The 12569-nt window shown below is 38.6% G+C and overlaps 1 protein-coding gene across 2 annotated transcripts in view; it reads right to left on the minus strand.

Annotated features, from left to right (window-relative positions):
- Positions 1-12569, minus strand: part of LOC140732219 (uncharacterized) — a 483152-nt gene that overhangs the window by 124018 nt on the left and 346565 nt on the right. For both annotated transcript variants that reach the window (XM_073054524.1, XM_073054523.1), the window contains one exon: positions 6379-6432. In XM_073054524.1, coding sequence (XP_072910625.1) covers positions 6379-6432 — 54 coding nt within the window. The remainder of the gene's footprint in view (positions 1-6378; positions 6433-12569) is intronic.

Raw genomic sequence — 12569 nt, forward strand, 5'->3', positions numbered from 1 at the left:
ATTTAGATCAGCCATGATGAAATGGTGGTGCAGACACAATGGACCAAATGGCCTCATTCTGGTCCTATATCTTATGATCTCCTATACAGTATGACTCTATGACAATATGGCATGCCCATTGGAGATGACCAACTTCTGTAAAAACATTAATAGTGGGGAAGTTAATCTGGACAAGGACATTGACATTGGTTGGCTTACTTTGCAGGGTTGTCAGTATTTTCCCAAAGATGAATAAGTATGCTAAAGGGAGCATGAGGCAACTATGGATGACAAGAGAAGTGAAAAATAGCATAAAAGAGGGCATCAAATATCACAAAAATTAGCGGGAAGATTGAGAATTGGGAAATTTTAAAAAATTAACAGAAGACAACAAAAAAGGAGAGAAAAGATGAAATATGAAGGTGGGCCAGCCAATAATATCAAACAGGATACCAAAAGATTTTTTCAGATATTTAAAGTGTGAAAGAAGGGAGAGAAGAGATATTGGACTGCTGGAAAGTGTCACTGGAGATGTACTAATGGGTGACAAAGAAATGGAGGATGAACTTAAAAAGTATTTCGCGTCAGTCTTCATTGTGGAAAACACAAGCAGTATGTCAAAAATTTGAGAGTGCCAAGGGACATAATTGAGTATAGTTGCTATTACTAAGGAAAAGGTGCTTGGGAAGCAGAAAGGTCTCATCTGGATCGGATGGCCTACACCCCAGGGTTATGAAGGAAGTAGACGAACAGATTGTGGAGGCATTAGTAATGACCTTTCAAGAATCACTATATCCTGAAATGATTCTGGAGGACTGGAAAACTGTAAATGCCACTCCACTCTAAGAAGAGAGGGAGGTAGAAGAAAGGAAATTATAAGCAAGTTAGCTTGATTTGGGAAGATATTAGAGTCCATTATTAAGGACGAGTTTTCAGAGCACTTGGAGGCGCATGATAAAGTAGGCAAAAGTCAGCATGGTTTCCTTAAGGGGAACTCTTCCCTGATAAATCTGTTGGAATTTATTGAGGAAATAACAGGCAGGATAGATAAAAGAGAGTCAGTGGATGTTGTTTACTTGGACTTTCAGAAGGCCTTTGACAAGGTGCTGGACATGAGGCTGCTTAACAAGATGAGAGCTTAAGGTATTGGAGGGAAGATACCAGCATAGAGAGAGGATTGGCTGATGGCAGGAGGCAAAGAATCAAGATAAAGGGGTCCTATTCTAGTTGGCTACCTGTGACAAGTGGTGTTCCTCAGAGGCTGGTACTGGGACTGCTTATTTTCACATTGTCAACAACTGGGTTAACAGAATTGATGCCTTTGTGGTCAAATTTCCAGACCATACAAAATTAGGGGCAAATAATTTTGAGGAAGCAGGGAGTCTAAAGAAGGATTTGGACAAATTGGGGAATTGGGCAAAGAAAATGGCAGATGGAATATAGTGTAGGGAAGTATACGGTCATGTACTTTTGTAGAAGGAATAGAGGCCATTTTCTAAATGGGGAGAAAATTCAAAAATCAGAGGTGCAAAAAGACTTAGAAGTCCTTGTGCAGGATTCACTAAAGGTTAACTTGCAGGTTGAGTTGATGGTAAGGAAGGCAAATGCAATGTTAGAACATTGAACATAGAAATTTACTGAATATTACAGACCCTTCAGTTCACAATGTTGTGCCGACCACGTAACCTACTCTAGAGACTGCCTAGAATTTCCCTAGTGCATAGCTCTATGTTTTTCTAAGCATGTTAGCATTCATTTCAAGAGGACAAGAATATAAGAGCAAGGAGGTAATGCTGAGGCTTTATAAGGCATTGGTCAGACCACACTTGGAGTATTGTGAGCAGTTTTGGGCCCCTTATTTAAGAAAAGATGTGTTAGCATTGGACAGGGACCAGAAGAGGTTCATGAGAAGATTCCAGGAATGAAAGGGTTAACATATGAGAAGCATTTGATAGTTCTGGTCCTGTATTCGCAGGAGTGTAGAAGAATGAGGGGAGATATAATTGAAACCGATCGAATATTAACAGGCCTAAACAGAGTGGATGTGGACTGAATGTTTACAGTAGTGACTCTAGGAATTGAGGGCACAGCCTTATTAGAGGGATGTCCTTTCAGAACAGAGATGAAGAGGATTTTCTTTAGCTAGAAGGTGGTGAATCTGTGGAATCTGATGCCACGGAGCCAAGTCATTGAGTATATTTAAAGCAGATGTTGACAAAGTTCTTGGTTAGTCAGGTGTAAAAGGTTACGGGAAGAAGGCAGGAGAATGGGGTTGACAGGGATAATAAGTGGTCCTGCTCCTATGTCTTATGGTCTTAAGGGGCCTAACGTAGATCATTCATTCCCTCAAAACATGTAGGACGACAGGGATCAATGCTGCCTAGTAACCATGAGAGGTGGGTATGAGCCCTTCGGTCTTTGAGCAAAGGCTGACATGCTAGCGGAGATAGTCAATTCTGAAAGGGCCTTCACTGAAAGGAGGCTTCTGGAAACCAATTTCTGCAAATAGTCAATGCCAAATTGAAGGAACAGGACTAAGATCTGAAGTATTACTTGTGCAAACATTCCAAAAAACCTTTGGCACAAATCTTAAAGGAAATGGTTGAGAAAGATAAAAATGAGAATTCCAAAGGCATACTAAAAGATAGATACAAATTGGAATTCATAAAAAAAACAAAAGAAAAGCAGGGAGAAAGTAGACCATCTGGCCCCTTGAGCATCCACTGCCATTTTATTAGGCCATGATGATCTTCCAACATATTTTCTTCATCTTTCTGCTCTTTATCCCCATACTCCTTCATTCCTTTATTAACCATATCCTTTTCAGCCCCAGTTTTTTATACAGTTAGTAACTCTACTACCTTGGTAGAAAATTCCAAAGATTGATCATCCTTTGAGTGAAGATTACTTCCTTTATTCCAGTGCAAAATGACTTACCCCTTACTCTAAGACTGTGATCACGTATCTCTAGATTTGTCAGTCAGTGGAAATATCCAGTGAAGCTTCTAAATTCTTTGTACACTATGAAGAGGTCTCTCACCTCTCCTGAACTCTAAAAAGAAGCCTAACTTACTGAATATATTCCTTGATGACATCCCAGTCTACTTAGTCTATCCTTTTAGATGAAAACACCTTTTAGAAGAGTACATAATATTCCAGGTATAGACTCACCAAGGCTCTAAATAATTGTAGTAAGTCCTCTTTATTCTTGTACTTGAATCTTCTAACCATAAGTCCAATCTAATATTTGTTTCCCCAATCGCTCTGCTGCACTTGCATGTTACATTTTTAGTGATTTGTGTACAAGCACACCAGGTGCCTTTATTAAATTTACCCAATCTCTCACCATAAAAAAAACAAATATAGTTTGCTTTTCTTCATTCCTGCTGAGGTGGATAAACAAATTTTCCCACAATATACTCCATCTAAGTTGTTGACAACACTCTTATCCTGTTGATAGCCTCTTGAAGCATCTTTGCATCCTCAATATTACACATATTCTGCTTAGTTTCATGTCATCAGCAAACTTGGGAACATACTCAGTGGCCCTGTACACCTGCTGATTAATGCAAATATCCAATGAACCAGTCATGTGACTGCAAATCAATGCACGAAAGCACGCAGACATGGTCAAGAGGTTCAGTTGTTGTTCAGACTAAACATCAGAACAGGGAAGAAATGTGACTTTCACCATGGAATAACTGTTGGTGGCAGAAGGGGTGGTTCAAATGTATCAGCAACTGCTGGTCTTCTAGGATTAACATGCGCAACAGTCTCTAGAGTTTATTGAGAATGACGTGAAAATCAAAGAAAACATCCAGTGAGTGGCAGTTCTGTGGAAGGAAATAGGCGAGGTCCGAGGGGAATGGCTGGACTGGTTCCAGCTTACAGGAAGGCAGCAGTAATTCAAATAACCATGCATTACAACAGCGGTGTGCAGGAGAGCATCTGTGAACATACAACACATTGAACCTTGAATTGAATGGGCTACAGCAGCAGAAGGCCGCACTCAGCCAAATCTTTGATTTGTATTTTCCCAGTTCCACATGCTCTAACTTTGTTCAGCAATCTCTTTCAATAGATCTTTGCAAAATTCAAAACATGTCACCACCACAGCTTCCTATTCATCTACCATCATAGATGTAAACTCACAGAACATCAGTAGATTGGTCAAACATGATTCTGCTTTAATGAATTCAAGTTAAAACTATTTAATCGGACTCAAATGCATGTCAACTTCACCCAGGTGCCAAAAAGAGCAATCAAAGGGTTAGGTTCTAAATGGCAATTAAGAATATGGGATAAAGTTTAAAAAAATCTCTCCAAAATTTCTCTGAACTAGGACAAGCCCAATACATATGAATAAGAGAAGCCTCGCCCTCTTTACACTTAACACAAAAGGGACTAATATCAGGATAGAACCGCGATAATCCAACATTATATTTTGCATCTCTTTTGGCTAGACAGTTAGTTCTTCTTGGATGGAGAGATGTTGCCCCACCCACTCATGCTCAATGGCTTAAAGACATTATGTCCTGCTTAGACCTTGAAAAGATTCATTATTCACTTCTCAATTCGGACATAAAGTTTCATAAGGTGTGGGGACCTTTTCTTGAATATTTTCACAATTCCTCTTTAGATTAAAGGTTTATCCTTTTTTTGTACTACAATCCCTTACTTTCAGCTTTTTTTTCTGGTTAAGTTTGACGGTTTTTTTTGATGTGAAATACATTATAGTTTAGGTTGTAGGCATTATACTTTTTTTATATTTACAGCTCTGTGGTGATGTAAGCTTTGATTAACTTTTCTTTACATTGTAATGGTTAGCTTGAAGTTTTGTAGTGGGAGAATGGGGAGGATACTAACAATATGATTTCATTTTGGGTGCTTTTTCTGCATTGTTACGAATTGTATATTAGACACCCATTTATTTTGCACTGCATGAATCTCCATTTTGTTGGTGTTTTTTTCTGTTGTAGTGTAAAAACTAATAAAAAATTAATATAAAAAACTATTTAATCATATTATTATTTAGAATACTTTAATATTACATCATCTATTATGGATTCCAGAATTTTCTAATGACCAATCAAAGTCAAGGTTATTGTCACATACACAAGTACTTGAATGCACAGCTGTAATGAAAAACTTAATTGCAGCAGCTTCATAGGCACGTTGCATCATATAAATAGCATTCACAAGAAAATATAAATTAATCTGAAATCATACATATTTTTAAAAGAAAACACAATTCAAATAAATATCTATTTTAGTGCAAAGTGGTCATAGATTTGCTAAACTGTAGTCATTAGGGTTTTACTAATTGGTGCAAGAATAAAATTGTTGAAGGGAAATAACCTTCCTTGAGCCTGCTGGTGTGGTACTTCAGAGACCCAACTTGCTCCAGTAAGCTAACTCATCGCCAACTGTGATTTGTCTGAAAACAGCAGTGTTATTGCCAAATTTGGAACCATACCTTGAATATAGCTTTGGAACTATACACAGTCATGGATATACAGACAGTAGAGCAGTAGGCTAAGCCTGCAGCTTGAGACGCAACTGTGTTGATGGTCAGCGATCAGAATCTTTTTGTGGGTACTCAGACGAACTAGTTTTCCATCCTCTCTCTCCCTCTTTCCTAAGTAATGAGATCACATATGCTAGCTTCCAGACTGCAGGAACCATTCAGAATCTCTCACACTTTAGGTGATAACCAGAGTATTCAATCTCTCCTAAGCCACTCCATTCAAAACTCTTAGATGTAGATTATCAGATCCTTGGAGCATATCAATTCTCTGGTTTAGGAATTTCTACCTTAGGAACTTCTTTCATGGTAGTTATTTTCATATTAATGTTCCTATGCAGCAGCTGTTACAATGTTTGTTATAATTTTATTTTTATTATTCTCATAATTTATTTGCCCTTCTTATCCTTGATTGAAATCTAAAATACTCCAAAACTCTAAGCTTATTTCTTTTTCAATATCGGCTTTTTCCCTTGGTTTAATATTAACTTTAATCTCCTCTGTAATCCATAGATGTACATTTCCTATTGCCTTTGTAGATTAAAATCCCACGATTTCTCTTGTTACTACTCTGCCTAATAATCACTGCAACTATTCAGAGGCCTATAGATAATAAGTATCTGTAAAACAAAAACACCAAGTATTTCAAAAGGGGCACATTATTCCTCTAAAAAACATATCTACAATGAAAAAGGAAACATTCCTGAAATAGAAGCTTTTCGTACCACAAGCAACAGCAGCAAAAAAAAAACATAGTCATTTTCCAGAGTTATCCACTCTTTCAATCACTTTGGTAATTTTCCTACCTCAGGAAATTTGAGCACCTTACATGTCTTCTGAACAAAATAATAAATATATAATTGATTGAGACTAACCTGGACAACTTCATCATCTTCATCCAAAAGTCCTTCAAGTACTTCAGTGGCGGTCTGTAATGACATACAACATATTTGTTTTATTAAGATTAATGGAAAATTATATCCAATTTACTCAAGCAGTCCATGCCACTTATTCATAGCTCTTCTGAGAGGATCAAGCAAAGTAAGCATGGTTTCCTCGAATGCAAATAAAAAAATGTAGAATCTGACATTAGACAGAAAATACAGTAAGCACTTAGCAAGTCAATCAGCATTGGTGGAAAGATAAATAAAACTACTGTCTCAGTTCAAAGATCCACTATCAAAACAGCTTCAACCATAAACATCAACTGTTTCTCCGCCCTCAAGCGGATGCCTTACGTACTGAGTGTATTTTCCATCTTTATTTCATTGTTTCCTACGAACTTATTTGGAAACTCTTTCAATAATTTCAATTACTTTCCTCCTCTTCTTCCCTTCATCATGTATTTAGTACCTCTGGATTGATGTTCTAGCGGTAGCAGACCCATTACAGACGAATGTACAACTGATTGCAAGAGCTGTGCAGAGAGCATGAGGAAGAGAGGAAGAGCAGGGGAGGCTGAAAGAAAATGCAGTAGAAGAAACAGGAAAATAATAAGAGAGTGGAAGGCATAGGAAATGAGTATGGCTTTTGAATGAATTTTGAGAGGGGTGGTAGGATTGACACCACAATGCAGGTTTTTACTTGAAAATCCCATGGCACCAAAGTCAGGTAGCTGGTAGCAGAGTGAACCAAACAGGCCAGTGCACTGCAATTATTTTTTTTAATGAAGATTTGCTCTGCAGGAGAAGGGCTGTTCCATCAAGTGCTACAAAAGATATTTGAGCCTTCTTGTTCCTGAAACTTCTATATTCCATCAGCTTCAGTTATTTAAAGATGCTCTCGGCCCTCCCCCATCTTTGTTTCTCCGGTATTAACATCACCATGGGGAGGGTTCCCTCATCTCCTGAGCAGGAAAATCACTTGTTGCTTCTGACGTTGTTCTCTGGATCCAGCACAGGGTACAACATGTTTAAATGAAGCCCATGAAGTAAAATGAACAAGGCTGAAATTACAGACTAATCGGCATTTCACACTCCATCAATATACCAAGAGTAACATCTTGTGCTGGGATTTTTATCTTCCCAGATTCAGAAGATTGTCGGCCGGATGAATTTTGGTCACCTTCATAGTTAGACATTAAATATTCTGTGCACAAATAAGATTTTGAACATACGACATTTAGGTCTTCTGGTTCGGAGACTACGAGGCTTAACACCCACAGCCAATGAAATGCTCCCTGAGCCAATGCTATAAGATAATCATATCCAAGGATTTTCAATATACACTTCAGTTAAAAGATGTTGGCATATAAGTTTGCTTGCTGAATTTACATTGCTTAATGTTAGTCAAACAGTCAATTGATATATACAGGTTTTAGGAAATGAAAGATACTTTTATCAATACTGTGTATTTATTGAGTCATTTGATGTAGTTAAGTCAGCGGGTGATATGTTCTTGTTTGGTATAGGCATTAAGGGTTATGGAGCGAAGATAGATTGAGGTGGAAGAACAATCAGCTGTGATAGAATGGCAAAGTAGACTCAATGGACTGAACAACTTAAATCTGCTCCTATATTTTATGTTATCTAAGTCCTTTTAACAGAATGCTGAAAAACATTTTTCAGCAAATGTTGGGATATTATATTACAGCTATACAAAGCACTGGTTCAGCTGCACATATTGTATGTAAATCTGGGCACCCACACTAAAGGAAAAACAAACATGATTAAATTAGAGATGGTGCAGAGAATGTTGCCCAAATTAGAAGGCTTGAATTATCAGGAGAGATTGCATAGATTAGATCTGTTTTCTCTGGAGCACAGGAAGCTGAGGGGTGGTAAGATAGAGGTGTATAAAATTACGAGAAGCATAGAGAAGGTAGATAGCCAGTGTATGACATGGTAGGGACAACTAAAGTAGAGGGCATAGGTTGAAGATAGAGGGAGATTTAAAGGATCTGATGGGTTAATATTTCACATAAAGAGTAATTGGTATCGGGAATGAGCTGCTAGAGGAAGCTGTGGATGCAGGAATAGCAACAACATTTAAGAGGCATCTTGACTGGTACTTGAATGAGAAGAGCATAGAGGGATGTGAAACTATTGCAGGCAAGTAAGATGAGAATAAACGGGTATGATAGTTGATATAAGTGTGGTGGACAGTCTGTTTCTACTATCCGAATATGTGTGGTTGACAAAACAGCCTGTTTCTAACATTGTATGTCACCTTTTAAATAAGTTTGTTGAATGTGCAGGCTGTGGTGAACTACATATACCTGTCTGGACACGCCCCCCCTGCTGACTGCTCCTGTGGCTCCTCCCACTGACCCCGGTATAAAGGAGATTGGAGGCACAGCCCTGGCCTCAGTCTCCAGGATGTTGTGTGGTGGTCACTTGCTGCTTGTGCTTTCTTCCAGCCAATAAAAGCCTACCTTAACTCACGTCTCAGAGTTATTGATGGTGCATCACAGGCACCACTGGGAAATAATAGCATTATAAACACACTCATGAGTAGGCCCTTCTGCAAATAGATTTTGCTGCCATACATTTTCTCTACTCAGAAAAATATGGACGTTGTTTAAAGATAGCAACATTTGTTTTAAACATCTATGCTTTTGCAAATTAATACATTGCAGATTAAACTGGATAGAAAACTGAGCTTTTGTACTTTAGTAACTGGCACTTTGCCTTTGTCTTTAAGATGTAGAAACAATTTGTAATGTTTCGCTGATGCTCTACCTGCATAAAAAATATTGAAAATAATAAACCAAGTGTAAACATGGTAACTTAGCAGCAATTTAAACAGGGGAGCAGCAAAAACTGTCAAATGCTGCAGTTTACAAGTTATAATCTGTCCATGTCTTTGCAGAAATCATTTTAAAGCAACACAATTAGGTGCAAAGGGCTCAAATTGAGATTGCCTCACGCAGCAGCTCAAGTGCAAGACATGGAGCACTCAACCCAGTAATTTAGATGACTGACCATTCAATTTATGAGCATTCCAGGCAATAAAATCCAGTCTGAACTTCATAACAGCACATTTTATGTGACAAAGATGACAATTACAATCTATGGCTACTGCAGTTGCTCTTTGGTCTGAAAGAAGATGACAGTATTAATTATATGCAGTTGTCATTTATCAGACTTAACTTGGCAGATAGCTGAGTCTTTATTCTTATCACCAACTTGACTATTACATTTTGAATTTTTTAATACACTGAAGTGAAGGTAATTAGGACAGAAGTGAACATGGCTTTCCTTTTATCTTATGCACTGTAATTTATCCTATGGTGTGTACCGTGAGTACCAGTGAAACGTTACTAATTGTTTCTACATCTTAACGACAGAAAGCAAAGGCAGCGTGCCAGTTACTAAAATAGAGGCTCAGTTTCTATCTAGTTTTACTGTGCATTTCATGTACAACATATTAATATGCAAAAGCATGGATTAGTTTTTGGCAACTGTGAGAATTCTTTTGATTATAGTAAGATCTACAAGCAGCAAAGGAATGAACAACTTGTTTTTTAGAATCTAGGGAAGAATGAGAATTAGAAAGCCAAGACTTCATTTTCTTCACAGGATCATTGATATTAAATAGCTAAGCAAACAAGAGTCATTGATTTACTTCTCCTTGAAGGGCCTGGTGGCTCAAATAACGCTGCACTCAGAATCAGGTTTATTATCACCAGCACGTGTCGTGAAATCTGTTAACTTAGCAGCAGTGGTTCAATGCAATACATAATATAGAATGAAAACAAAAAAAATAAGTAAATTAGAGGATATATATATATATATATATATGTATATAATAGTTTGAAAATAGTGTAAAAACAGAAATAATATGTATTAAAAATAAGTGTAATGCCCTGGTTCACATCTTTACTGTTATTCTGTAGGTATTTCATTTAGCAGCTCTGTAAGAGATGCTGTTCTGCTTTCAACCTGTCTGGGTTATTGTTGAAGATAAGGGATGATTTGAAATGTGTGCCATCCAATTAGCGGGAGGTTTTCCTGGTGAAGGTCAGTAAGGTTGGTCTTAGGCTTTTGTTTGTTGGGAGATGAAGAAAGACACTGGGGAGAACCGGTTGTAGCGTACAATCTGGTGGGAGACCCGATTTGTTCGAGACAGATTGCGAGCGACGTTTGGAAGGTGGTGTGGGCATTCTCACTGACTGAGGGCCCAGTGCGTGAGTGACAGAGATCAAGATGGACTCCAACTTGTGCACATTTGACAATTTAATTAGAATGGGCCATTTTTTTGTTACTCTTTACTAACCCTTTAGTTAAGATTCATAAATATAATTCCTTTAATGGTATGCAGTGTACTGTCTGTTATTTGGTGGCACTAATTTGTAACAGGATAACAAATGACACAGCATCCACACAAACTGGGGTTTGGAGTGGGATGAGCCATTTTCAATCTCATGAGTTTGATGGGACTTGAGAGTGTCTTCCCTAGACTTCCGCAGCCAAGGAAACCAGAGTGTTTCATAAGTAAGGTAGTGTTCATGGGTTCAGTGTCCATTTAAGAATCATATGACAGAGGGGAAAAAGCTGTTCCTGAATCGCTGAATGTGTGTCTTCAGGTTTCTGTATCTCCTTCCTGATGGTAACAATGAGAAGAAAGCATGTCCTGGGTGATGGAGGGTCCTTAATAATGGATGCTGCCTTTCTGAGGCACCCGTCCTTGAAGATGTCTTGGATACTACAGAGGATGGTACCCGAGATGGAGCTGACTCATTTTACAATGTCCTGTAGCTTCTTTTGATCTTGTGCAGTGCCCCTCCCCCATACCAGACAGTGATGCAGCCTGTCAGAATGCTCTCCACTGAACATCTATAGAAGTTCTCAAATGTTTTATGTGACAAACCAAACCTCTTCAAACTCCTAATGAAGTATGACCACTGTCTTGCCTTCTTTATATGTGCATCAATACATTGGGACCAGGTTAGATCCTCAGGTATCTTAACACACAGCAACATGAAATTGCTCACTCTCTCCACCTCTGATTGCTCTATGAAGATTGGTTCATGTTCTGTCGTCTTACTCTTCCTGAAGTTCACAATCAGCTTTTTCTCATCTTACTGACATTGAGTGCAAGGTTGTTACCGGGACACCGCTCATATAGCTGATATATTTCACTCCTGTACACCCTTTCATATCCATCTGAGACTCTACCAACACGGGCTATATCATCAGCAAATTTATATGTATGGTATTTGAGCTATACCTAGCCACACAGTCATGGGTATAGAGGGAGTAGAACAATGGGCTACACATACACTTCTGGGTGCACCAGAGATGATCATCAGTGAAGAGGAGATATTATCACCAACACGCACAGATTGTGGTCTTCCGGTTAGGAAGTCGAGGATCCAACTGCAGAGGGAGGTACAGTGACCCAGGTTCTGTAGATTATCAATCAGGATTGTGAGAATGACGTTGTTAAACACTGAGCTATAGTCAACGAACAGCATCCTGACATAGGGGTTTGTATTGTCCAGGTGATCTAAGGCCATCAGAAGAGCCATTGAGATTGTGTCTGTCATAGACCTATAGTGACGATAGGCACATTGCAGTGGGTACAGGTCTTTGCTAAGGCAGGAGTTCACTCTAGCTAAGACCACCCTCTCAAAGCATTTCATCACTATAGATGTGAGCGATACTGGGCGATAGTCATTAAGGCAGCTCACACTACTCTTCCTTAGCACTGCTATAATTGCTGCTTTTTTGAAGCTTGGTATTAAGAAAATCAAAAAAATGCAGAAGCTGGAAATAGAAAATGCTGGAAATACTCTGCAGGTAGGGCGGCATCTGTAAAAAAGGAAGCTGAGTAAAGTTCTGAAATGTTAAATCTGGTTCTTTTTCACGGATGCTATCTGACCTGCTGAGCATAGCGTTTTCAGCATTTACTTCAATATTATACGTAGAGTAGGTGGGACTTAAATAAACAGTTTTATGACCCAAAGTGTAAGAATTTAATCAATCCAGCATCAGTTACACAGTGCAGCCTCACAGCTTCCCAGTTCAAGGTCCTCAATGCTGATTGTCCTAAATCTGGCCAGCGAGATTGATCTCCTCTGACCCTTGCATGCTCTGTGACTCTTCCTTTGTAAACCTAAATC

The sequence above is a fragment of the Hemitrygon akajei genome, chromosome 8 (assembly GCF_048418815.1).
Source record: "Hemitrygon akajei chromosome 8, sHemAka1.3, whole genome shotgun sequence".
Taxonomy (NCBI): Eukaryota; Metazoa; Chordata; class Chondrichthyes; order Myliobatiformes; family Dasyatidae; genus Hemitrygon; species Hemitrygon akajei.